This window comes from Lagopus muta, chromosome 2 (assembly GCF_023343835.1).
Source record: "Lagopus muta isolate bLagMut1 chromosome 2, bLagMut1 primary, whole genome shotgun sequence".
Lineage (NCBI taxonomy): Eukaryota > Metazoa > Chordata > Aves > Galliformes > Phasianidae > Lagopus > Lagopus muta.
The window spans coordinates 22,574,527-22,600,789 of record NC_064434.1 but is presented as its reverse complement, the minus strand read 5'-3'; the positions used below and the strand labels follow the sequence as shown (position 1 = coordinate 22,600,789).

Here is a 26,263-nt window from a genome sequence, read left to right as displayed (position 1 = left end):
TAGATAATCTTGTAGGTCCTTTCCAACCTTGTGATTCTATGATTTCAGGATATTTATTAGAAATTGTATGAACACATATGCCAATTCTTTAATTGGGTTTAAAAAGAATTATATGCTGAGAAGTATTATATATGAGAAGTATTACTCCTGTTGAAAAAAGAAGGAGCACAGCCTTCTACTGTTGGGTTCAAGCTAGTTTCTTTTGTGCTATTCAGATCTCCTATATTTGATTTGACTTGACCAACTGGATCTGTTCCTTTCAGAATTGACATGTATGTGGAAGCAATGGCAGATCTGTATGATATAATCATGAACCATGACTTCAAACCAGCTAATGAAAAGGAGAAAGATCTTGCAAATATTATGGACAAGGCCACAAACAGATACTTACCAGTCTTTGAGAAGGTACGTGGCAATGATTTAGTAGCTTAATTAACATTGTTTTCCTGAATCTTCATTCCTGGTCTACACAATCTTTTTATTCAGACAAAAGGAAAGGAAAAATTCCATGTAAATGCTTTGGCTGTGGTGGGAGTGAGATAAGGCTGGAGACAGAACACCTCAGAGGAGACAGAAGACACTGCAGATCTAGGAGATATGCAGAGCTGCAACAAGCCAGGACACACTGAGTTCCACAGATGTCCATGTTTCAGTCTGCATTTGTTTCAGAAAAAAGCCACAGTAGCACTGGGTTCTACCTGAAGCCTCCTCCTGAAGTACAGGAGCCTCTGACCAAACGTGCATTAGAAGCATTGCAGCACACACACAGAAGAAGGATTGCAGGCCCTTTTGTAATTGAAAAAGGAAAAAAAGGGAGATGGGTGAGCTGGAAGCAGGGTGTCAAGAAACTGAGGCACGGGCTACATGCAGAGAGCCCCAGTGCAATATTCCCCCAACTGAAGCAGAAACAGGTGAGAAATAAGGGAGCTACCCATCATTTGAAAGAGACCAAGATCTCCTGCAATGGCCTGGGCTGAATTTGTGTCTCTTGCAAATGTTGTACAGTGCTGGTTGTGTTCCATGATGTGTAGACCAACACTGAGTGAGGAAGTGCTCAATTACAGGGGCTACAGAACGGAAGGCAAGAGGGCTAGACCTCAGCTGCCAGGAAAAAGAGAAGAAAAGCTGTGGAAGGGAAAAGACAGATGTAGAATGGCTGTGATGACAGAGTGGTGATCTGCTTGCAGTACAGATGTTCTCATTACTTCTTCTTGCTTCAGGGACAATTCCATGAGAGAAAGACTTGAAGTAACATTAAGTGGCATGTCACATATCACACCTGCTTCTGTTCCATGTTTCAGGTTTTGAAAGACCACGGGCATGACTTTCTTGTTGGCAACAAGATGAGCAGAGCGGATGTGAATTTACTAGAAACCATTTTAATGTTGGAAGAGTTCAAGGCTGATGCACTTGCAAAATTTCCTCTCTTGCAGGTAATTGCATAGACAGTTTTAAAGGAAATAAACCACAGAAGAACACTGATTTAAACTGGTTGAGAAAATACGGTTTTGGGTGGCTAAGAAAAGTCAAATACCCTAAGTGGTACTGGCCAGCCTGGAATACTGATAGTTATGGTGTCACTTCAGCCACCAGGGTATTGAAATGTATAGCAGGTTGAAGCACAGATTCCTAAAATCCCATAATACCTTGAGTTTGAATAGAGTCACAGGAGCTCCTGATTCCAGCTCCTGGCTCCACAGAGGATCACCTGAAATTCAACCCATTGTCTGAAATCAAACACTGCCCTGGGCTGCCTGTTCCATGCCCATTGCCCTCTGGTGAAGAAACATTTTTAATTCCCAGCCTGACCCTGGCTGGAGAGATTCCCCATGCCATTCCCTCAGGCCCTGCTGCTGTCACAGAGCAGAGCTCAGCACTGCAACTGCTACTTGTAGGGAGCTGCAGGGCCATGAAGTCGTCCTATCTCTTGCTCTCCAGATACTTTGCCATTTGTGTAGCTCCATGTGGACGCTGTAAGAGGTTTACGTCCTTCTTACATTGTGGCAGCCAAACCTGCACACAGTGCTGGAGGTGAGGCCGCACAGAGCAGAGCAGGACAACCCCTCCCCTCTCCCAGAGACAGTGCTGGGCCTGAGGCACTGCAAGGTGCGTTGGCCCTTTGGGCTGCAAGGCACACTGCTGGCTTTGTCCAACATGTCATCAACTTCATCATCAGCTGGAATTACAGATCCCTTTTCTTTGGGCTGCTCTCCAGCCTCTCTACTCTCACTCTACATACCAATAATCCGATGTTGCCACATCTCAGGTGCAAAATCCAGCATTCATTCACTCATGTTAATCTCAGTAGTGGGTTACTACCAGCCTTCCAGTTTTTTGGGAGCTCTCTCTGCAAGGTTTCCCCATCTCTTGGAGTGTCAAGTGCTCCTTTAACTTCGGATCGTCCATAAACCTACTTAGGATGCGTCCGAGTTCTGCATTTGCATCATTTATAAACACTCTAAAGAGAAATGGCCCCAAAATGCAGCCACCAGGCTCATGTAACCCAATGTACTGTTACTCTGAGAGTTGCCATTGGTCTTAAGTGTAGTGATGTTTTCTTTTTGTCTTGTAGAGTTTTAAAGCAAGAATGAGCAATATCCCCAGCATCAAGAAATTCCTGCAGCCTGGCAGCCCAAGGAAACCACCTCTACAGGAAAAAGACATACCAAACCTGCTAGCAATTTTCAGTTGAGCAGCAGCCTAAGCACAGTGCAACTCCATTCCATTGTCTGTGGCATTCCTGAGAAGCAAAGTGAAATTAATGAAATTAGTTTCACAAGTTTTGTATGCACATTGGCAGATGCAATGTTAACTCAGTTGTCTCAAATTTAACAAATTGCTTTAAATGCTTAAAGTTTTCCAGAAATAAAGTTGACATTTAAATGCTCGTTCAGTGACTCCTTGCTGCTACTGACTCATCCGAGGGCTCTCCTGTTCTCTCTTACTGGTGATTCCTAGCATTGCTGGAACACGTAGGAGCTTAGCCTGAACAGTGGACAACGTGCCCGTCCTGGAAAGAGCTTGGCAGAACCTGCAGGTTCTGGCCTAAGGGAGATGAACTGTTTGAATTCAGCTTTCCTCTGAACTGAGCTGTTCCTCGGCTTGGTGTACGTTGGGATCGTGGTTCTGCTGCACTTCTGTTTTGTCAGTAGCATTTCAGCCTCTTGTACGGCCGCTTCTCCAATACCTCCTTTAGCAAACTCAGCTGTGGCTGCCATGAGCACTCGATGGAAAGAGGAATGATTGAGGCCAGCTGTAGAGTTGAGAAGCTGTTATGGCTGAGGAAGGAGGTTTCTGCCTGGCCTCAGGCAGTAGCAGGGCCCTGACACAGGTAGCTTTGCCTTGACTGCTGCCAGCTGATACTGAACTCAGTTTTGAGCTGTGTGTAACAGTCCCTGAAATCCAGCTGTACTGAGAGGCCAGCAAGGAAGTGGAGTATGTAACTCCGTGCTCAGCTCATCACCCACGTGTGTAAACGCAGCAGCAGAAACCAGAAAGATGTGGATATTGTAGCGCTGCCAGCGTGAAGCTGGGCCACCTCCAGGCCCTGAAACTCCTGCTAACGCCACCTGCTTTCAGTTAAGCCTCTTTCCAAGGGCTGCCCCGGCCCTGCGCTTTGGGTTTTTGATGAAAGCCCTGTTGATTCCTCGCTGGCACCGAGCTGACTGCCGAGCAGCGCCCCCACCGAGCCGAAGCCGTTTCAGCTTGTCATGCGCCCTGCCCCTCAGCACACGGCAGCACGGAGCCTCCCGGGGCCGCCCACGTCAGGCACGGGACACCAGGACGGGTCTGGAGCTGCGGGGCTGCAGCGGCGGTACAGGGAGGGGTCAGCTGTAGCGGCGGCTTCAGCGGCGGTACTGGCGGAGGGGAGGTGCGCTGGGCTCGGGCCGAGCTTGGGGGAGGCGGCCAGATCATGGGTTCCGGCCGAGGGAGCGGTCCGTCAGGGCAGCGGCGCTAGGAGCGGGACCTACTGGGCTGGGGCCGCGGGGACAGGGGCAGGAGATGGGGTTTGTGCCTCTCTTTGGGCCCAGCAGTGCTGCTCAGGAAAGGTACACGTTTGCTACGCGGATGTGAGTCGATGCTTTCCAAGGAGGTGTGTTGCAGAGCGCTAACAGAATCCCTTCAGCGCGGTGCCAGCACAGTAGGTGTTGAGCCCAAAGCCCAGAGCTGATCCTCAGCGGTGCCATTGCTGGAAGATCTCTGCTCTTCCTCTCGTGCCCCAGAGCTTCAGGCCTTGGCCGGTGTGTGAGGGAGCTGTGATGGACAAGTGCAGCCTGGTACAGAGGTTCTTTTGCTGACGCTGGTGAGCGTGGCTTTGGCTGGGTTGCTTTTTACCAGCTGTCCCTGTGCTTTGGGGAAGGTCAGGGAAGTTTTCTCTTTCTGCTTAGCTAGCCTGCCCTTGTAGTGCGTTTCCCAGCCTGTATGCACATGTTGGAGGTTGGAGTGCTCGTCCAGTGCTGGTCCATGGTGTGAGGGCCCCGAGTGCAGCTCTGTCCTCAGGAGAGAGGACTGGAGAGCGTCACCTATTTCTGGAGCACCATGGAATGAAGTAATTCTGAAAGAAATGCTGTTTGGGAGCACTACTTTTATTGGAGTCGTGCAAGTCACCCCCTAGAGGAAAGAGAAATAGAGCATAGATCGTGGTCTTCTGTGTGTGCATGCAGTGTAGCCGTAACTTGGCACTTTCCTAAACACCTTATTGCTGATGAGGTATTAGTTAGGCATCAAGCAGCTCTAGTCCGATTTGTCAAGACTTTATCAAGTCCTTGTTATCAAGCACCTATTTATGTGAAAGGAGAACTTTGCTGAAGGAGACTGAAATGTCTGGGAATCCCCAGGGCAAGCTGTTAGCTGAGCAGAGGTTTGGAGCCCCTGTTGCTTGGGCAGCGTTCTGCTGCAAAGCTTGCATTGTTCCTCATAGAGCATGTTGAAGATAGCACCCAACATAATGAGCTTCCGAGGACATGGGTGTTTCTGTACTCAAAGTCAGACTGTTTATTGCCAAGAAGACCCAAACCGTAACTGCAAGCTAAGCAGCAGAGAGAAAGGGAGCAAGCTAGAGAGAAGAAAATCTCAAAGCAGGGGATGTGCTTCTGAGGAGAGAGTCGTGATGTGAATGTGCAGAGAGAGCTTTAAAGGCAACAGTGAGCAGGTAACTCCCTGGAGCTGTGTTACTGATAACTGCAGGGCTATGTTGTGTAAACTTATCCTTGAGTGTAAAGGATTGTTTGGTTAATACCTACCCAGCCGGATTATGAGGGTGGAAGTCATGAGAAATGTGTTGAGGGATTGAATGTGTGAGCTGGATTTTAGGTGTGCTGAACACATGCAGAGACAGTTCAGAAAATCCAAGAAGTACCCAGTTGGTTTGAATGATACAGAGCACCAGATGTGTACTTTGTGTCTGCAACAAGGCAGGGCCGGGCATATCCCTGCAGGTCTCCTTAGTCACAGCTGAAGCTCCCTTCCCTACATTCCCTCCTCCTCCCATGAATACAGTAACACAGTGCAGTTTGTGCAGGCACCAGTTTCCCTTACATTTTAAAGACTGGCTTGGATTTTTGAGCATAGCTCCAGCCCAAGCCAAAGGAATTCTGTCACATTTTATGGGAGAGGAAAATTGACAAGGTTTGATGATGCAAAACATTCTTACGCTTGCTCAGGAGATCAGTATCGTATATGAGAAACCAATTATTACATAGATCTGTGTTATTATTTTAAAGGAAGACCCCAGATGGGAACGGGCTGATGGCCAGCAGCAGCACCAGTGTTGAATATTCTCTCTGTTAAGGTATTAAGGTATATATTAGAGATTTCCCCTAGCTTTTCCACCTGATTGTTCATCTGAAGACAGAAGTACTTAAAAATCAGATGCCTTCATACATGACAGATTTTGACCTTTTGAGTTCATTCAGCTGGCATCGATTTGGGTATTTAACGTGGTTCAAGTGTTTGATGAAGGTTTCCTCCTACCCATATTTAGGTCTACTGAAAGGAGAACAGCAGGAAATCTGTGCTGTCCATCACCATCTGTGAGGAGCACCAGAAGGAACAAGCCCTGTACTGTAACAGCTCAATTCTTTAACTACACTTCATTCTCCCTCTCTGTAATAGCAGAATAATGTCCTGGCCCACATTCAAGCCTGGGGTGATTCAGCACTTTTTCACAGAGCACACTGACCTTGGGTGCGTGTGTTGCCTACAGATTAGACAGGAAATTAGACAGGAGGTTGGGGGCAAGGGAGATCATAAGATACTAAACTCTTCTGATTTACAGCAGCTCTGATAACTGTTAGTAGCAAATTGCAATACAATGAAAATGGGAAGTATAAGATTTGTTTCTGTCACACGTGTCCAACATGATGGTGACCTCTCTCAAGTGTTACATATGTGCACTGTCGGCATTACTTTATTGACTATTGTAGGTAATAAGTGACTGAAAGTATATGTCTTAATTGCTTAGGGTATAGTATTTCCCAACAGTAGAGAAATATCTGCAATTTGCTTTGTAGGAGAGGTTAAAAGCTCCATAACCTCAGGACAAAGCTGCTGAGAGCTCAGAGCGAGTTCCAGTCTGTGCAAGGTAAGCTTTTTGGCTTTTGGATTTGCCTAGGGAATTGGTGTACTTGATGCTAAAGTCAGTGGATGGATTTTATGGATTAAATACCTTCAGGTGCATTCTTTGCTAACATGGCATACAGAATGAAGAGAGATCAGCTTAGATCTCAGAAGTGTGAAGCGGTTCCTGTTTTAGAGACAATGGCATGCTGCTTACAGGGGGATATGTTTTGTTGTAGCCATTTGCTTTTTGCTGCTGTTCATACTTCAGCTTGTTTGTTGACTTGTTTTTCATAACTGTGACATGAATATGAAGTGGGTGCTGCCTACACTGTTGCTGTTTGCTGTGCCCTGGTTCTGAATGGGGCAGGTGCCCACTTGCCTGGAGACAATGATTTCTTTAAATCCCAGCATGAGCTGGAGTAGAACTGAGCAGGAATTTCTCTGTGGCTCTGCCTGTGCTGCCTGTGCTGATGGACAGCAAGATGTTAGCCAAAACAAAATTGGGCACTGGCCTAAGGAAAGTAGAGGAACAGAGACTTATTAGTTTGAGCGCAATGCTGGGAACAATAAGGTAAAGTCTTTGTCCTTCCCCCCAGTCCTTATCCATAAGGAACTGAGGAGCAGAGAGGTCCAGGAAGGCTCGACATTGATCAAAAATGAAATTCTAAAGTCACAGGAACAAAGTGTCCCCCTATGCCATAAGATGAGCTGGTGGGGAAGAAGGCCGGCCTATCTTATCAGGGAACTTTTGCTGAGACTCCAGGAAAAAAAGACAGTTCTCTACCTTGTAAAGGAGGAATCTCCATCCTTTAGTGGATGTGACAAGCAACATTGCCAGTGAGGGTGAGAAAAAGTCTGAGCATCTTAATGCCTTCTTAATTTCTGTCTTCAATAGTCAGACCAGTTATGGGCAGAGTACTGAGCCCTGTGAGCTGGAAGACCAAGATGGGGAGCAGCATGAAGCCTCAGAATTCAGGAGGAAGTGGTTAGCAACCTGCAGGTCCCCTGTACTGTTTCAAGTCCATGGAGCCAGAAGGTAGCCACCTGAGGGTATGGAGGAAGTTAGTTGAACAGCTTGTCAAGCTGCTTTTGATTGTTTCTCAGCTGTTCTGGACAACCAGGGATGTTCCAGAAGCCTGGAGGCTTCTAGGGTGATGCTTAGGATCTACTAGAAGGGTTGGAAAGATGATCCAGAAAGCTGTACTTCCGTCTGCCTGACCTCTGTATCAGGGAAGGTCACAGAGCAGCTTAAGTTCTATCACATGGCTTGTTCTGGACAAGGAGGGATTCAGGCATAAACTGCAAGAGTTCATGTAAGCAACATCCTGCTTGACCAACCTGCTCTCTTTCTATGACCAAGTGACATGCCAAGAGGATGAGGGAAAGTCTGTGAATATGGTCTACCTGGTCTTCAGTGAAGGCTTTGACAGTCTCTCAGTGGTGAAGCTGGCAATCCATTGCTTGGACAGACATACACTGTGCTGGTTAAAGAAGAGGCTGGGTGTCCGGACCCAGAGAGTGCTGCTGAATGGAGATAATGCGGTGTTCAGATTTGGGTCCCTCCCTGTAACAAACACACTGAGTCCCTGGAGCACATCCAGATAATTCCAGTGAAACTGTGGAGGGTGTGGAGCACAAGTGTTATGAGGAGCAGCAGAGGGAACTGGGGTTGTGTGGTCTGGAGCAGAGGGGGCTCAGGGGAGACCTTATTGCCTTGAACACCAAAGGAGGTTGTTGCGTGGTGGGGGTCGGCCTCTTCTCCACGGTAATAATTGACAGGGCAAGGTGCTGGCCTCAAGTTGCACCAGAGGAGTTTCAGGTTAGGAAAGCAGGTCCAGATATTAGGAGAACAATTTATTCTCAGCCATAACAGTGAGGTATTAGAACAGGCTGCCCAGGGAAGAGGTGCACTCACAGTCCCTGCAGGTGTTCAAGAAAAGCACAGATGTAGCACTGAGGGACGTGGTTAGAGGGTGTATGGGGACTGCTGAGTCACTGGTTTAAAAGAAGACAACTTTGAGTGGTGCTTGAGAACCAGTTGGAGATTGATGAACAGATTCTGATCCTGCTTGATTTGTGATAGCCCTTTGTTTTATCTATCAGGAAATCAGATACGTTGAGACATGTCTGGGAAGCCAATTCTGCACTATGTCAGTGTACGAGGCCGAATGGAACCAGTGAAGTGGCTACTAGCAGCTGCTGGAGTTGAGGTTTGTATGTGGTTGTTATACTAAGAACACATGACAAACACTTGTTTAAAGTATTCTTTATTGATAATGGGACATACCAGCAGTTTCAGATTCTCCCTTTAATGCATTGCACAACCAGAACCAAGCCTGTGATGACAAAGTTCCTGTTTCTCTTCCAAGCACTGTGTGTCAGTCCCACTGTTAGCATTATACATCCATGTGCCTTGTGAGAAGTGAAAGAAATGAGTTGAAAACACAGCACAGCAGGACTTGTCTCCTCTGATCTGAGGAGATGAGTCCTTCAATTTCTGATGGCCTCTAGTTTGCTCTCAGTGTCCAAAATAGCTTATATTTATATTAGTGGTGGTATCAGTGTAGGAGGACTGCTCTAAAAGTAATGCCCCTTTTTTTATTATGTTTGCCCATGATGTCAGAGGTGGATTTTGTTGTTGTGGCAGTGGAGGTTGAATGTTCCTGGCAATATTTCATTCCATGTTATTGCTGGAGAAAGATGTCAGACTGCCCCTCTGCTGCCACCATGGCATCTGCTGTGAATGTGCGTATGAAGGAAAGGTGTGGAATTGAATTCCCCCGTGCAGAAAAAATGGCGCCCATTGACACTGACCAGTGCTTTCTGAATAGTTATGGACTCTAAATAGTGGATGTGAGCACAGCAATGAGCTTCATCAGTTTTCAACAGTGATGTGGAAGAATAGCCATATTTCAGATGGTCGTGCGTATTTTTACTAACAAGGCATGCAGACTCTTGTTCATCACTGAGGAAAACTCACAGCTAATGATGGTGACTGTTTTGAAGTACAGTATTATCTTGGTGATATTTTATTCTATTAAACAGTGTTCTTCTGCTCTTTATATGTATTGTAGTTTCCATGGGGGGGAGGGGAGGGAATGGAGGCAGTACTTTTGGAGCAACCTTAGCATGCCCAGAAGATTTATGAATTGAATGGCAGAGGTATTAGGAGACAATATGGCAAAGGCTAGCTAATTCCTTAAAACCTGATTTGGCATTTCTACTGTGTTGTCTTTGGGCCCTTATGTCATGACGAGCAGAAGTTAAAACATGAAATCAGAATGCAGTTTTTCTTCTGTATTCCCTGCAGTTTGAAGAAAGATTTGTGGAAACAAAGGAAGATCTCCGAAAGTTAAGGACAGGTAAGTTTCCTTTAGTTTTTTAATAATTCAATAATAACGATGATTAGAATTTGTTTGTCCTAGATCACGAGAGTTAACTTTTGTTTCTTGGAAAACCTAGATTGGCTGGTACAGACAGACAGACACGTGCTGTAGTAAGCATCACCTCGGGGTCCATCTGGCACAACTCCTGCTCAAGCAGGGATACCCAGAGTAGGTCCCCAGGACCACATCCAGGCAGCTTTTGAAGATCTCCAAGGAAGAGACTCCACAGACTCTGGGCAAACTCTGCCAGCACCCCATGACCCACACAGTAACTGTGTTTCCTGGTGTTCACGTGGCACCTTCTCTGTATCAGTATGAACCCATTGCCAGTTACCCCATGTCTGTACATTTTCTCCAGTCACATCATCATGAAATTCATTCATATTTTAGGCTGCCCACAAAGCTGTTGTTTGATAATCTGTATGGAGCCAGAGTTCTAGATTTCTGAGTTTAACCTGCACAGGTGCGGTCCTGTTTTCCTTGCAGCGACTCACATTGCCCTCTATAGATTCCATTGCTGTGAGCATGGTTTCTCCAAACCAAATTACGCATCTGTGGTCATTGCTTGTCTTTTCAAAGATATCTAACTCAGAGTGGCATTTGCCATCCTGATCTTCCTCAGGAAGGGATTTACACAACTACAGTCTCATATCAAGTTGTATTTAGCTCTTGCACTAATCATGGGAAACACCAACTGTTATTCGGCCAATGTAAAGTCAGCGTAGGAGTCACAAAGACATATTAATGTGTATATTAACTCTAAACATGAACATAAATATTAACAGTAGTCTAGGTTTCCAAACTACTTTTCCCATATTGTATAAGGAGATTGAGGAAGCATGCCACAAATGAAAAACAACATTGGTTATTTCCCTGTGTCCCCTTAGATGGTTTTCATTCACAGATGCTCAGCATCTCCTTATCTTCTTCTTCCCCAGATGGATTCCTGCTGTTCCAGCAAGTGCCCATGGTGGAGATCGATGGGATGAAGTTGGTGCAGACCAGAGCCATCCTCAACTACATAGCAGGGAAATACAATCTCTACGGGAAGGACCTGAAGGAGAGAGCCCTGTACTGTACCAGTACTACCTTTGTTAGCTTGTAGCTGGTACTGCTTTTCTGTGTGACACAAGAATATCTCTGCATACATGTAACTCACAAGAAGTTTAGATTCAGGGAGTTTTCTTAGAGCATGTGTTGACCGTGAGTGCAGGTGATGTGTACAATAGCAATAAATAGGTAGATAGGATAAGAAGAAAGGCAGCAGGGAGTTTCTGAAGATCAGAGATCAGTGCTTTATCAGGGGAAAAAAAAAAAGCACTGGCATTCCATGGTTTAACCTGAAGATTGTTAATAAGCTATTCTGTACATTATTCAATAGAGGTCAGACATTCACTCAGGGAGGTGGTGGAGTCGCCATCCCTGGCAGTGTTCAAAAGGTGTATGGATGAGGAGCTTCGAGATATGGTTTAGTAGCTTGTGGTAGCATTGGGAATGGGAGGATGGTTGGACTAGATAATCTTGTAGGTCCTTTCCAACCTTGTGATTCTATGATTTCAGGATATTTATTAGAAATTGTATGAACACATATGCCAATTCTTTAATTGGGTTTAAAAAGAATTATATGCTGAGAAGTATTATATATGAGAAGTATTACTCCTGTTGAAAAAAGAAGGAGCACAGCCTTTTACTGTTGGGTTCAAGCTAGTTTCTTTTGTGCTATTCAGATCTCCTATATTTGATTTGACTTGACCAACTGGATCTGTTCCTTTCAGAATTGACATGTATGTGGAAGCAATGGCAGATCTGTATGATATAATCATGAACCATGACTTCAAACCAGCTAATGAAAAGGAGAAAGATCTTGCAAATATTATGGACAAGGCCACAAACAGATACTTACCAGTCTTTGAGAAGGTACGTGGCAATGATTTAGTAGCTTAATTAACATTGTTTTCCTGAAACTTCATTCCTGGTCTACACAGTCTTTTTATTCAGACAAAAGGAAAGGAAAAATTCCATGTAAATGCTTTGGCTGTGGTGGGAGTGAGATAAGGCTGGAGACAGAACACCTCAGAGGAGACAGAAGACACTGCAGATCTAGGAGATATGCAGAGCTGCAACAAGCCAGGACACACTGAGTTCCACAGATGTCCATGTTTCAGTCTGCATTTGTTTCAGAAAAAAGCCACAGTAGCACTGGGTTCTACCTGAAGCCTCCTCCTGAAGTACAGGAGCCTCTGACCAAACGTGCATTAGAAGCATTGCAGCACACACACAGAAGAAGGATTGCAGGCCCTTTTGTAATTGAAAAAGGAAAAAAGGGGAGATGGGTGAGCTGGAAGCAGGGTGTCAAGAAACTGAGGCACGGGCTACATGCAGAGAGCCCCAGTGCAATATTCCCCCAGCTGAAGCAGAAACAGGTGAGAAACAAGGGAGCTACCCATCATTTGAAAGAGACCAAGATCTCCTGCAATGGCCTGGGCTGAATTTGTGTCTCTTGCAAATGTTGTACAGTGCTGGTTGTGTTCCATGATGTGTAGACCAACACTGAGTGAGGAAGTGCTCAATTACAGGGGCTACAGAACGGAAGGCAAGAGGGCTAGACCTCAGCTGCCAGGAAAAAGAGAAGAAAAGCTGTGGAAGGGAAAGGACAGATGTAGAATGGCTGTGATGACAGAGTGGTGATCTGCTTGCAGTACAGATGTTCTCATTACTTCTTCTTGCTTCAGGGACAATTCCATGAGAGAAAGACTTGAAGTAACATTAAGTGGCATGCCTACATATCACACCTGCTTCTGTTCCGTGTTTCAGGTTTTGAAAGACCACGGGCATGACTTTCTTGTTGGCAACAAGATGAGCAGAGCGGATGTGAATTTACTAGAAACCATTTTAATGTTGGAAGAGTTCAAGGCTGATGCACTTGCAAAATTTTCTCTCTTGCAGGTAATTGCATAGACAGTTTTAAAGGAAATAAACCACAGAAGAACACTGATTTAAACTGGTTGAGAAAATACGGTTTTGGGTGGCTAAGAAAAGTCAAATACCCTAAGTGGTACTGGCCAGCCTGGAATACTGATAGTTATGGTGTCACTTCAGCCACCAGGGTATTGAAATGTATAGCAGGTTGAAGCATAGATTCCTAAAATCCCATAATACCTTGAGTTTGAATAGAGTCACAAGAGCTCCTGATTCCAGCTCCTGGCTCCACAGAGGATCACCTGAAATTCAACCCATTGTCTGAAATCAAACACTGCCCTGGGCTGCCTGTTCCATGCCCATTGCCCTCTGGTGAAGAAACATTTTTAATTCCCAGCCTGACCCTGGCTGGAGAGATTCCCCATGCCATTCCCTCAGGCCCTGCTGCTGTCACAGAGCAGAGCTCAGCACTGCAACTGCTACTTGTAGGGAGCAGCAGGGCCATGAAGTCGTCCTATGTCTTGCTCTCCAGATACTTTGCCATTTGTGTAGCTCCATGTGGACGCTGTAAGAGGTTTACGTCCTTCTTACATTGTGGCAGCCAAACCTGCACACAGTGCTGGAGGTGAGGCCGCACAGAGCAGAGCAGTACAACCCCTCCCCTCTCCCAGAGACAGTGCTGGGCCTGAGGCACTGCAAGGTGCGTTGGCCCTTTGGGCTGCCAGGCACACTGCTGGCTTTGTCCAACATGTCATCAACTTCATCATCAGCTGGAATTACAGATCCCTTTTCTTTGGGCTGCTCTCCAGCCTCTCTACTCTCACTCTACATACCAATAATCCGATGTTGCCACATCTCAGGTGCAAAATCCAGCATTCATTCACTCATGTTAATCTCAGTAGTGGGTTACTACCAGCCTTCCAGTTTTCTGGGAGCTCTCTCTGCAAGGTTTCCCCATCTCTTGGAGTGTCAAGTGCTCCTTTAACTTCGGATCGTCCATAAACCTACTTAGGATGCGTCCGAGTTCTGCATTTGCATCATTTATAAACACTCTAAAGAGAAATGGCCCCAAAATGCAGCCACCAGGCTCATGTAACCCAATGTACTGTTACTCTGAGAGTTGCCATTGGTCTTAAGTGTAGTGATGTTTTCTTTTTGTTTTGTAGAGTTTTAAAGCAAGAATGAGCAATATCCCCAGCATCAAGAAATTCCTGCAGCCTGGCAGCCCAAGGAAACCACCTCTACAGGAAAAAGACATACCAAACCTGCTAGCAATTTTCAGTTGAACAGCAGCCTAAGCACAGTGCAACTCCATTCCATTGTCTGTGGCATTCCTGAGAAGCAAAGTGAAATTACTGAAATTAGTTTCACAAGTTTTGTATGCACATTGGCAGATGCAATGTTAACTCAGTTGTCTCAAATTTAACAAATTGCTTTAAATGCTTAAAGTTTTCCAGAAATAAAGTTGACATTTAAATGCTCGTTCAGTGACTCCTTGCTGCTACTGACTCATCCGAGGGCTCTCCTGTTCTCTCTTACTGGTGATTCCTAGCATTGCTGGAACACGTAGGAGCTTAGCCTGAACAGTGGACAACGTGCCCGTCCTGGAAAGAGCTTGGCAGAACCTGCAGGTTCTGGCCTAAGGGAGATGAACTGTTTGAATTCAGCTTTCCTCTGACCTGAGCTGTTCCTCGGCTTGGTGTACGTTGGGATCGTGGTTCTGCTGCACTTCTGTTTTGTCAGTAGCATTTCAGCCTCTTGTACGGCCGCTTCTCCAATACCTCCTTTAGCAAACTCAGCTGTGGCTGCCATGAGCACTCGATGGAAAGAGGAATGCTTGAGGCCAGCTGTAGAGTTGAGAAGCTGTTATGGCTGAGGAAGGAGGTTTCTGCCTGGCCTCAGGCAGTAGCAGGGCCCTGACACAGGTAGCTTTGCCTTGACTGCTGCCAGCTGATACTGAACTCAGTTTTGAGCTGTGTGTAACAGTCCCTGAAATCCAGCTGTACTGAGAGGCCAGCAAGGAAGTGGAGTATGTAACTCCGTGCTCAGCTCATCACCCACGTGTGTAAACGCAGCAGCAGAAACCAGAAAGATGTGGATGTTGTAGCGCTGCCAGCGTGAAGCTGGGCCACCTCCAGGCCCTGAAACTCCTGCTAACGCCACCTGCTTTCAGCTAAGCCTCTTTCCAAGGGCTGCCCCGGCCCTGCGCTTTGGGTTTTTGATGAAAGCCCTGTTGATTCCTCGCTGGCACCGAGCTGACTGCCGAGCAGCGCTCCCACCGAGCCGAAGCCGTTTCAGCTTCTCATGCGCCCTGCCCCTCAGCACACGGCAGCACGGAGCCTCCCGGGGCCGCCCACGTCAGGCACGGGACACCAGGACGGGTCTGGAGCTGCGGGGCTGCAGCGGCGGTACAGGGAGCGGTCAGCTGTAGCGGCGGCTTCAGCGGCGGTACTGGCGGAGGGGAGGTGCGCTGGGCTCGGGCCGAGCTTGGGGGAGGCGGCCAGATCATGGGTTCCGGCCGAGGGAGCGGTCCGTCAGGGCAGCGGCGCTAGGAGCGGGACCTACTGGGCTGGGGCCGCGGGGACAGGGGCAGGAGATGGGGTTTGTGCCTCTCTTTGGGCCCAGCAGTGCTGCTCAGGAAAGGTACACGTTTGCTACGCGGATGTGAGTCGATGCTTTCCAAGGAGGTGTGTTGCAGAGCGGTAACAGAATCCCTTCAGCGCGGTGCCAGCACAGTAGGTGTTGAGCCCAAAGCCCAGAGCTGATCCTCAGCGGTGCCATTGCTGGAAGATCTCTGCTCTTCCTCTCGTGCCCCAGAGCTTCAGGCCTTGGCCGGTGTGTGAGGGAGCTGTGATGGACAAGTGCAGCCTGGTACAGAGGTTCTTTTGCTGACGCTGGCGAGCGTGGCTTTGGCTGGGTTGCTTTTTACCAGCTGTCCCTGTGCTTTGGGGAAGGTCAGGGAAGTTTTCTCTTTCTGCTTAGCTAGCCTGCCCTTGTAGTGCGTTTCCCAGCCTGTACGCACATGTTGGAGGTTGGAGTGCTCGTCCAGTGCTGGTCCATGGTGTGAGGGCCCCGAGTGCAGCTCTGTCCTCAGGAGAGAGGACTGGAGAGCGTCACCTATTTCTGGAGCACCATGGAATGAAGTAATTCTGAAAGAAATGCTGTTTGGGAGCACTACTTTTATTGGAGTAGTGCAAGTCACCCCCTAGAGGAAAGAGAAATAGAGCATAGATCGTGGTCTTCTGTGTGTGCATGCAGTGTAGCCGTAACTTGGCACTTTCCTAAACACCTTATTGCTGATGAGGTATTAGTTAGGCATCAAGCAGCTCTAGTCCGATTTGTCAAGACTTTATCAAGTCCTTGTTATCAAGCACCTATTTATGTGAAAGGAGAACTTTGCTGAAGGAGACTGAAATGTCTGGGAATCCCCAGGGCAAGCTGTTAGCTGAGCAGAGGTTTGGAGCCCCTGTTGCTTGGGCAGCGTTCTGCTGCAAAGCTTGGGCTCTTCCTCATAGAGCATGTTGAAGATAGCACCCAACATAATGAGCTTCCAAGGACATGGGTGTTTCTGTACTCAAAGTCAGACCGTTTATTGCCAAGAAGACCCAAACCGTAACTGCAAGCTAAGCAGCAGAGAGAAAGGGAGCAAGCTAGAGAGAAGAAAATCTCAAAGCAGGGGATGTGCTTCTGAGGAGAGAGTCGTGATGTGAATGTGCAGAGAGAGCTTTAAAGGCAACAGTGAGCAGGTAACTCCCTGGAGCTGTGTTACTGATGACTGCAGGGCTATGTTGTGTAAACTTATCCTTGAGTGTAAAAGATTGTTTGGTTAATACCTACCCAGCCGGATTATGAGGGTGGAAGTCATGAGAAATGTGTTGTGGGTGAATGTGTGAGTTGGATTTTAGGTGTGCTGAACACATGCAGAGACAGTTCAGAAAATCCAAGAAGTACCCAGTTGGTTTGAATGATACAGAGCACCAGATGTGTGCTTTGTGTCTGCAACAAGGCAGGGCCGGGCATATCCCTGCAGGTCTCCTTAGTCACAGCTGAAGCTCCCTTCCCTACATTCCCTCCTCCTCCCATGAATACAGTAACACAGTGCAGTTAATAAGTTATTAAGGTATATATTAGAGATTTCCCCTAGCTTTTCTGCCTGGATTGTTCATCTGAAGACAGAAGTACTTAAAAATCAGATGCCTTCACACATGACAGATTTTGACTTTTTGAGTTGAAGCTGAGAAAACCATCAAAGTAAATTGACATGACAAAGAGTTTTGTCAAGCAGGTATTCCGTTTCTTACAGGGCTGAGTGCATGGGGGATTGCTCCCACCAGACATGCACACCAAGAGAAGCAGCAAGTACATATTTAAAGGCGTAATTGCTGCATTCTTTCATTAGGTTCTAAGGACAAGGGCAGAAATAACATCCCTAGTGGTCTTGGGATGTATTCTCGCTGTAAATTTCCAACCTCTTAGTGAAGGTAGTCCAAATGAGTTCCCACTGATGTTACACTGGGCAGAGGCATCTGTTTTGCCATCTTATCTTCAACAACAAGACATCTATTCTACAGTCTTATCTTCAATTGACAACATGCTCCACGGCCTCCTCTGCACTCTGTTCTTGAGCTTACATTTATGCAAGCCTCCATCCTTCAGTTTCTATCTACTCAGGCTATGCAAATGGCTGTTCTCACAATATGGAAAAGCTGTTCTCATGATCCAGAGTGCAAACTGCTGACTTTGTTTTGGGTATCGGCTCCGGTGCTTGGTGAGGGTTTCCTCCTACCCATATTTAGGTCTACTGAATGGAGAGCAGCAGGAAATCTGTGCTGTCCATCACCATCTGTGAGGAGCACCAGAAGGAACAAGCCCTGTACTGTAACAGCTCAATTCTTTAACTTACAGCTCATTCTCCCTCTCTGTAATAGAATAATGTCCTGGCCCACATTCAAGCCTGGGGTGATTCAGCACTTCTTCACAGAGCACACTCACCTTGGGTGCATGTGTTGCCTACAGATTAGACAGGAAATTAGACAGGAGGTTGAGGGCAGAGGAGATCATAAGATACTAAACTCTTTGGTATCAACACAGTTATCAAATAAAACAATTGGCCCTCCTGATAGCAATCTCCGTTCACCACCTCCTACTCTCATTAGCAGCAATCCTTTTCCCCAGGTCAAATCCAGGGTAGTTCTTTGTCAGAAAGAAAAAAACACTTCTGTTTTCAAAAATGAGGTCCTTCAGATGAAAATATCCTAAAGGAACATCCCCTACCTCTAAAGGAAGGGAAGGAACCTGACAAAGGATTCCAGCTGAAATTATTGTTCTAATGTGTGTAAAGAGATACAAAACTACAAAATCATGAAATATTTTAATTAAAATTGGATTAGTATCGTGCTATTTTTTTCTTCAACTATGGAAGGTTTTTGGCAGCTGTGACTTTTGTTAAGAAGCAAGTTGCCAGACTGTGATAATGTGAAGTATAAAGTTTGTTTCTGTCACGCTTGTCCAGAATGATGGTGACCTCTCACAAGTATTACATATGTGCACCGTCAGCATTAGTGATGAATTTTATTGTAGGTAATAAGTGATTAAAGCTAAATGTTTTAACTAAGAAACAGTGTTACCCAACAACAATTTGCTGTGTAGGAGGGGCTAAAAGCTCCATAACCTCAGGACAAAGCTGCTGAGAGCTCAGAGCGAGTTCCAGTCTGTGCAAGGTAAGCTTTTTGGCTTTTGGATATGCATGGAGGATTTGTGTACTTGAATGCTATAGTCTGTGGATGGATTTTGTGAATTTAATACCTTCAGGTGAATTCTTTGCTAACATTCTTTTGTGCATCAGATGATTAATTAATAATTAACTGCTTTGTATGCACTCAGTTTGAAGAGAGATCAGCTTAGATCTCAGAAGTGTGAAGTGGTTCCTGTTTTAGAGACAATGGCATGCTGTTTACAGGGGGATATGTTTTGTTGTAGCCATTTGCTTTTTGCTGCAGTTCATACTTCAGCTTGTTTGTTGACTTGTTTTTCATAACTGTGACATGAATATGAAGTGGGTGCTGCCTACACTGTTGCTGTGTTTGTTGTGCGCTGGTTTTTAAAGGTGCAGATGCCAGGCAGTCAAGCATAAACTGCAAGGGTTCATGTAAGGAATGTCCTGCTTGACCAACCTGCTCTCTTTCTATGACCAAGTGACATGCCAAGAGGATGAGGGAAAGTCTGTGAATATGGTCTACCTGGACTTTAGTGAAGGCTTTGACCCTGTCTTTCTGTACTCCTGGTGAAGCTGACAACCCATTGCTTGGATGTGCATAAACACCGTGCTGGGAAAAAAGTGGCTGGGTGCCCAGGCCCAGAAAGCGCTGCTGAATGGAGTTAAATAAATGCAGTGTTCAGATTTGGGTCCCTCCCTGTAACAAACACACTGAGTCCCTGGAGCACATCCAGATAATTCCAGTGAAACTGTGGAGGGTGTGGAGCACAAGTGTTATGAGGAGCAGCAGAGGAAACTGGGGTTGTGTGGTCTGGGGCAGAGGGGGCTCAGGGGAGACTTTATTGCCTTGAACACCAAAGGAGGTTGTTGCGTGGTGGGGGTCGGCCTCTTCTCCACGGTAATAATTGACAGGGCAAGGTGCTGGCCTCAAGTTGCACCAGAGGAGTTTCAGGTTAGGAAAGCAGGTCCAGATATTAGGAGAACAATTTATTCTCAGCCATAACAGTGAGGTATTAGAACAGGCTGCCCAGGGAAGAGGTGCACTCACAGTCCCTGCAGGTGTTCAAGAAAAGCACAGATGTAGCACTGAGGGACGTGGTTAGAGGGTGTATGGGGACTGCTGAGTCACAGCCTGAACACCATAGATTGATCACCTGAGGTGAGCAATGAGTCAGCCTTGGGAGCAAGGTGAAGGCAACTCACCTGTGCTGCAGGAAGGGGTGGAGCCTGGCTCCAGCTCTTGTGGACGCATTTAAGAGCTGGCTACCAGTGGGGTAGGATCTCTTCTGGAGTTTTGTAGGTGGGCCCAGGATATGGGTAAGCTTTCTATCTCTTCTCTTTTTGTTATTATAATCTGTTTTGCCTAACTCTTGTTTATTTTGTAGTTATAACATCTTAAAACTCATTGATTTTACAGAGGGCGTGGTGGGGATGGCTGCATGGTTGGAGAAGACAATCTTAAAGGTCTTTTCTAACTCTAGTGGTTCTATGATTTTATTCTATGAATGTGAACGAGGATAGGGGGGAAAATTCTTCCTGTCTCTTTATAGTGGACCGTAAACTCTAGTAGAGAAACTGCAGTAATTACTGAGTTTATGCAGATCTTCAGACTGAGCGGAACGCTTTGGGCTGGAAGAAATCTTTGCTTTGCAAGTTCTGTGATATGGGCCACTTGCTGTCAGCACACAGTTGTTCTTAACTAAACTGCATGTGTGAAATACAGTACTGCTTTCCAGTACGTTCTCACTCTTGTCTCCTCTGCTGATTTGATGAGAGTCCTGCGTTATCAGTCACTGGTTTAAAAGACGTCAACTTTGAGCGGTGCTGAGAACCAGTTGGAGTTTGATGAACAGATTCTGATCCTGCTTGATTTGTGATAGTTCTTCATTCTAGACAGAAGGACATCAGATACGTGGAAGCATGTCTGGGAAGCCAGTTGTGCACTATGCTAGTGTACGAGGCCGAATGGAACCAATAAGGTGGCTACTAGCAGCTGCTGGAGTTGAGGTTTGTATATGGTTGTTATACTAAGAACACGTGACAAACACTTGTTTAAAGTATTCTTTATTAATAATGGGACATACCAGCAGTTTCAGATTCTCCCTTTAATGCATTGCACAACCAGAACCAAGCCTGTGATGACAAAGTTCCTGTTTCTCTTCCAAGCACTGTGTGTCAGTCCCACTGTTAGCATTATACATCCATGTGCCTTGTGAGAAGTGAAAGAAATGAGTTGAAAACACAGCACAGCAGGACTTGTCTCCTCTGATCTGAGGGGATGAGTCCTTCAATTTCTGATGGCCTCTAGTTTGCTCTCAGTGTCCAAAATAGCTTATATTTATATTAGTGGTGGTATCAGCGTAGGAGGACTGCTCTGAAAGTAATGCCCCTTTTTTTATTATGTTTGCCCATCATGTCAGAGGTGGATTTTGTTGTTGTGGCAGTGGAGGTTGAATGTTCCTGGCAATATTTCATTCCATGTTACTGCTGGGAGAAAGGTGGCAGCAGAGGGGCAGTCTGCCACCATGGCATCTGCCATGAATGTGTGTATGAAGGAAATTTGTGGAATTGAATTCCCCCGTGCAAAAAAAATGGCACCCACTGATGCTGACCAGTGCTTCCTGAATAGTTATGGAGGCTAAATAGTGGATGTGAGCACAGCAATGAGCTTCAGCAGGGAGAGGGATGAAGAGACGATATGGCAAAGGCAAACTAATTCTTTAAAACATGGCTTGGCGTTTTTAAAACAAAATTCCCATCAGCGTTGTGTTTTGGGCCCTTGTTGTGTCGCAACAAGCGAAAGTTAAAACATGCAGTCAGAAAACAGTTTTTCTTCCATATTCCCTACAGTTTGAAGAAAGAATTATGAAATCAAAGGATGATTACCAAAAGTTAAGGACAGGTAAGTTTCCCTTGGTTTTTAATAATTCAATAATAATAATGAAGAGAATTGTTTGTTCTAGAACGTGAGAGGAATTTAATTTCTCTTGAGAAGAAAGCCTAGAATAGCTTGTATGGAGTCACGTACTCATAGAATCATTGGAGCTGGATGGGACATTTGAAGGCCATCTAGTCCAACTCCCCTGCAGTGAACAGTGAGATACAGTAATCATCACCCTGGGGTCCATCCGGCATGACTCCTGCTTAAGCAGGGACACCCAGAGTAGGTCCCCAGGACCACATCCACAAAGCTTTTGAAGATCTCCAAGGAAGAGACTCTATAGCCTCTGGGCAACCTTTGCCAGCACTCCATCACCTACTCCTGCTGGCACCTTCTTTGCGTGAGTGTAAGTCCATTGTCAGTTGTTCACCTTGCTCTCCATAGATTCCATTGCTGTGAGTCTGGTTACTCACATTTCCTCCAAACCAGATTACACATCTGTGGTCATTGCTTGTCTTTTCAAAGATATCTAACTCAGAGTGGCATTTGCCATCCTGATCTTCCTCAGGAAGGGATTTACACAACTACAGTCTCCTATCAAGTTGTATTTAGCTCTTGCACTAATCATGGGAAACACCAACCGTTATTCGGCCAATGTAAAGTCAGCGTAGGAGTCACAAAGACATATTAATGTGTATATTAACTCTAAACATGAACATAAATATTAACAGTAGTCTAGGTTTCCAAACTACTTTTCCCATATTGTATAAGGAGATTGAGGAAGCATGCCACAAATGAAAAACAACATTGGATATTTCCCTGTGTCCCCTTAGATGGTTTTCATTCACAGATGCTCAGCATCTCCTTATCTTCTTCTTCCCCAGATGGATTCCTGCTGTTCCAGCAAGTGCCCATGGTGGAGATTGATGGGATGAAGTTGGTGCAGACCAGAGCCATCCTCAACTACATAGCAGGGAAATACAATCTCTATGGGAAGGACCTGAAGGAGAGAGCCCTGTACTGTACCAGTACTACCTTTGTTAGCTTGTAGCTGGTACTGCTTTTCTGTGTGACACAAGAATATCTCTGCATACATGTAACTCACAAGAAGTTTAGATTCAGGGAGTTTTCTTAGAGCATGTGTTGACCGTGAGTGCAGGTGATGTGTACAATAGCAATAAATAGGTAGATAGGATAAGAAGAAAGGCAGCAGGGAGTTTCTGAAGATCAGAGATCAGTGCTTTATCAGGGGAAAAAAAAAAGCACTGGCATTCCATGGTTTAATCTCAAGAATGTTCAAACAGGTTATTCAGTAGATGTCAAACATTTCAATATATTTGTTAGGAATTGTGTAAATCTAATGTTAAATTGAACATACCTGATGAGAGTGTTAGAGTGGGTTTGGATGCACATATGCCAATTCTGTATTTGGGTTTGAAAAATTTTTAATGCACAGAAGTGAAAAAAAGATGGAGCGCAGCCTTTTACTGATGTTTAAGCTTGTTCCTGTTGTGCTATTCAGAACTCCTATTTTTGACTTGACCAACTGGATCTGTTCCTTCCAGAATTGACATGTATGCAGAAGGATTGGCAGATCTGCATGAGTTAGTCATGTTCCATGAATTCAAACCAGCTAATGAAAAGGAGAAAGATCTTGCAAATATTATGGACAAAGCCACAAACAGATACTTACCAGTCTTCGAGAAGGTACGTGGCAATGATTTAGTAGCTTAATTAACATTGTTTTCCTGAAACTTCATTCCTGGTCTACACAGTCTTTTTATTCAGACAAAAGGAAAGGAAAAATTCCATGTAAATGCTTAGGCTGTGGTGGGAGTGAGATAAGGCTGGAGACAGAACACCTCAGAGGAGACAGAAGACACTGCAGATCTAGGAGATATGCAGAGCTGCAACAAGCCAGGACACACTGAGTTCCACAGATGTCCATGTTTCAGTCTGCATTTGTTTCAGAAAAAAGCCACAGTAGCACTGGGTTCTACCTGAAGCCTCCTCCTGAAGTACAGGAGCCTCTGACCAAACGTGCATTAGAAGCATTGCAGCACACACACAGAAGAAGGATTGCAGGCCCTTTTGTAATTGAAAAAGGAAAAAAAGGGAGATGGGTGAGCTGGAAGCAGGGTGTCAAGAAACTGAGGCATGGGCTACATGCAGAGAGCCCCAGTGCAATATTCCCCCAACTGAAGCAGAAACAGGTGAGAAATAAGGGAGCTACCCATCATTTGAAAGAGACCAAGATCTCCTGCAATGGCCTAGGCTGAATTTGTGTCTCTTGCAAATGTTGTACAGTGCTGGTTGTGTTCCATGATGTGTAGACCAACACTGAGTGAGGAAGTGCTCAATTACAGGGGCTACAGAACGGAAGGCAAGAGGGCTAGACCTCAGCTGCCAGGAAAAAGAGAAGAAAAGCTGTGGAAGGGAAAGGACAGATGTAGAATGGCTGTGATGACAGTGGTGATCTGCTTGCAGTACAGATGTTCTTACTACTACTTCTTGCTTCAGGGACAATTCCATGAAAAAATGACCTTGCTTTAAGTAACATTAAGTGGCATGCCTACATATCACACCTGCTTCTGTTCCATGTTTTTAGGTTTTGAAAGACCATGGGCACGACTTTCTTGTTGGCAACAAGATGAGCAAAGCAGATGTGAGTTTACTGGAAGACATTTTGTGGTTGGAAGAGTTGAAGCCTGATGCACTTGCAAAATTTCCTCTCTTGCAGGTAATTGCATAGACAGTTTTAAAGGAATTAAACCAAAGCAGAACCTCTGATTTATTAAATTGGTTGAGAAAATATGGGGGGGGAGGGGGTTGGAAAGGAGTGTGTAATTAAAAGCAAATACTCTGAGTGGTACTGGCCAGCCTGAAATACTGATAGTTATGGTGGTTTTCTGTGTGCTCAGCCACCAGGGTATTGAAATGTATAGTAGGTTGAAGCATGGATTCTTAAAATCCCATAATACCTTGAGTTGGAAGAGAATCACAAGGACCACTGATTGTAGCTTTTGGCTCCACAGGGGACCGCCCTAAATTCAAATTCAGTGTTTGAGAGCATTGTCCAAATGCCCCTTGAATGCTTCCTCCCCCTTTCCTCTTCCCTGGTGAGACCACCTCTGAAATAGGTGTCCAATTTTGGCCCCCTCAGTTCAAGAAGGACAAGGAACTCCTTGAGAGATTCCCGAACAAGGCTACAAAGATGATTAGGGAAGTGGAGCATCTCCCTTGTAGGATAATTCTGAGGGTGCTGTGTCTTTTTTGCTTGTTGAAATCTGAGGGGCGACATCATTAATGCTTATAAATATGTAAAGGTTGAGTGTCAGGTGGATGGAGCTCAGTGACATACAGTTATAGGACAAGGGGCACTGGGTACAAGCCATAACATAGGGGATTCCACATAAATTTGAGAAAAAACTTCTTCCCAGTAAGAGTAACTGAACAGTGGAACCGGCTGCCCAGAGAGGTTGTGGGGTCTCTTTCACTGGAGACATTCAAAACTGACCTGGATGTGTTCCTGTGTGACCTAATCTAAGTGATCCTACTCTGGCAGAGGGATTGGACAAGGTGGTTTTTCGAGGCCCCTTCAAATTCCTGTGATTCTGGCAGCTTCAGACCATGCCCATTGCCTTCTGGTGAAGAAAAATTTTTAATTCCCAGCCTGACCCTGGCTGGAGAGATTCCCCATGCCATTCCCTCAGGCCCTGCTGCTGTCACAGAGCTGAGCTCGGCACTGCAACTGCTCCCTATGAGGAGCTGCAGCTGCCATGAAGTCTCTTCTCAGCTCCTCTGCTCAGGGCTGAACACATGAAGGGACCTCGTCTACTCCTTCTATCTCTTGCCCTCCAGCCACTTTGCCATTTGTGTAGCCCCACGTGGACATAGTAACAGCTTTATGTCCTTACATTGTGGCAGCCAAACCTGCACACAGTGCTGGAGGTGAGGCCGCACAGAGCAGAGCTGGGCAACCCCTCCCCTCTACCAGAGGCAGCGCTGGGCCTGAGGCACTGCAGAGTGCGTTGGCCCTTTGGGCTGCCAGGCACACTGCTGGCTTTGTCCGATTCATCATCAACCAGAACCCCAGCTCCCTTTTGTTGAGGTGGCTTTCCAGCCTCTCTCCATACATACATCAAAGGTTGCTGCATTCCAGGTGCAGAATCCAGCATTCATTTACTCATCTTAAATTTAATGTGGTGGTGACTGCCAGCTTTCTAGTTTTTTGGGAGCTCTCTCTGCAAGATCTTCCCCCCTCTAAGAGAGTCAGCAGCTCCTTTTAAATTAGAGTTGTCTTCAAACATGCTTTGGATGCTATTGAGTTCTGCATCAGCATCAATTATAAACACTCTAAAGAGAAATGGCCCCAAAATGCAGCCACAAGGAGCCAGCCACCAGGTTCATGTAACCCAATGTACTGTTACTCTGAGAGTTGCCATTGGTCTTAAGCGTAGTGATGTTTTCTTTTTGTTTTGTAGAGTTTTAAAGCAAGAATGATCAATATCCCCAGCATCAAGAAATTCCTGCAGCCTGGCAGTGCAAAAAAACCACTGATTCAGGAAAAAGACATAGCAACTGTGCTAGCAATTTTCCACTGAACAGCAGCCTAAGAGCAATGCAACTCCATTCCATTGTCTGTGGCACTCCTGAGAAGCAAAGTGAAATTACTGAAATTAGTTTCACAAGTTTTGTATGCACATTGGCAGATGCAATGTTAACTCAGTTGTCTCAAATTTAACAAATTGCTTTAAATGCTTAAAGTTTTCCAGAAATAAAGTTGACATTTAAATGTTC

The 26,263-nt window shown here is 45.7% G+C and overlaps 3 protein-coding genes and 1 long non-coding RNA gene across 13 annotated transcripts in view; 3 read left to right on the top strand and 1 right to left on the bottom strand.

The window, feature by feature from the left end:
* LOC125689599 (glutathione S-transferase-like) overlaps window positions 1-2,887 on the top strand; it is a 12,796-nt gene extending 9,909 nt beyond the window's left edge. For both annotated transcript variants that reach the window (XM_048937010.1, XM_048937009.1), the window contains 3 exons: window positions 264-405; window positions 1,302-1,433; window positions 2,573-2,887. In XM_048937010.1, the coding sequence (XP_048792967.1) occupies window positions 264-405; window positions 1,302-1,433; window positions 2,573-2,692 (394 nt within the window). In that variant the 3' untranslated portion in view covers window positions 2,693-2,887. The remainder of the gene's footprint in view (window positions 1-263; window positions 406-1,301; window positions 1,434-2,572) is intronic.
* Window positions 1-5,980, bottom strand: part of LOC125689604 (uncharacterized) — a 35,112-nt gene extending 29,132 nt beyond the window's left edge. Inside the window, exon 1 of the long non-coding RNA XR_007375350.1 lies at window positions 5,899-5,980. This is a non-coding gene — a long non-coding RNA (uncharacterized LOC125689604). The remainder of the gene's footprint in view (window positions 1-5,898) is intronic.
* LOC125689601 (glutathione S-transferase-like) overlaps window positions 1-14,348 on the top strand; it is a 21,322-nt gene extending 6,974 nt beyond the window's left edge. The window contains exons 1-7 of one of the 3 annotated variants that reach the window (XM_048937014.1): window positions 3,767-3,871; window positions 8,665-8,771; window positions 9,872-9,923; window positions 10,886-11,018; window positions 11,723-11,864; window positions 12,762-12,893; window positions 14,033-14,348. In XM_048937014.1, the coding sequence (XP_048792971.1) occupies window positions 8,685-8,771; window positions 9,872-9,923; window positions 10,886-11,018; window positions 11,723-11,864; window positions 12,762-12,893; window positions 14,033-14,152 (666 nt within the window). In that variant the 5' untranslated portion in view covers window positions 3,767-3,871; window positions 8,665-8,684 and the 3' untranslated portion in view covers window positions 14,153-14,348. Of the gene's footprint in view, window positions 1-3,766; window positions 3,872-6,512; window positions 6,584-8,664; window positions 8,772-9,871; window positions 9,924-10,885; window positions 11,019-11,722; window positions 11,865-12,761; window positions 12,894-14,032 lie in introns of those variants that run through there. The other 2 variants (XM_048937013.1, XM_048937012.1) reach the window with 2 other exon arrangements.
* Window positions 6,520-26,263, top strand: LOC125689595 (glutathione S-transferase-like). Of its 7 annotated transcripts, none has more exons than XM_048936997.1 (7): window positions 6,520-6,583; window positions 20,476-20,589; window positions 21,433-21,484; window positions 22,348-22,480; window positions 23,029-23,170; window positions 24,072-24,203; window positions 25,948-26,263. In XM_048936997.1, the coding sequence occupies exons 2-7, from the start codon at window positions 20,503-20,505 to the stop codon at window positions 26,065-26,067; spliced, it is 666 nt and encodes a 221-aa protein (XP_048792954.1). In that variant the 5' UTR covers window positions 6,520-6,583; window positions 20,476-20,502; the 3' UTR covers window positions 26,068-26,263. The 7 variants fall into 7 exon arrangements, with proteins under 7 accessions (XP_048792954.1, XP_048792950.1, XP_048792949.1 ...); XM_048936993.1 differs by having other exon boundaries at window positions 20,463-20,589; XM_048936992.1 differs by lacking the exon at window positions 6,520-6,583 and adding an exon at window positions 15,156-15,314.

Excerpts from the sequence above, each read along its gene's own strand:
- LOC125689595 (XM_048936992.1), top strand. The coding sequence starts at position 15,171 with ATGCGCCCTGCCCCTCAGCACACGGCAGCACGGAGCCTCCCGGGGCCG. Across the intron at positions 21,485-22,347 it reads TTACCAAAAGTTAAGGACAG|ATGGATTCCTGCTGTTCCAG; the intron begins GTAAGTTTCCCT and ends CTTCTTCCCCAG. Across the intron at positions 22,481-23,028 it reads GACCTGAAGGAGAGAGCCCT|AATTGACATGTATGCAGAAG; the intron begins GTACTGTACCAG and ends TGTTCCTTCCAG.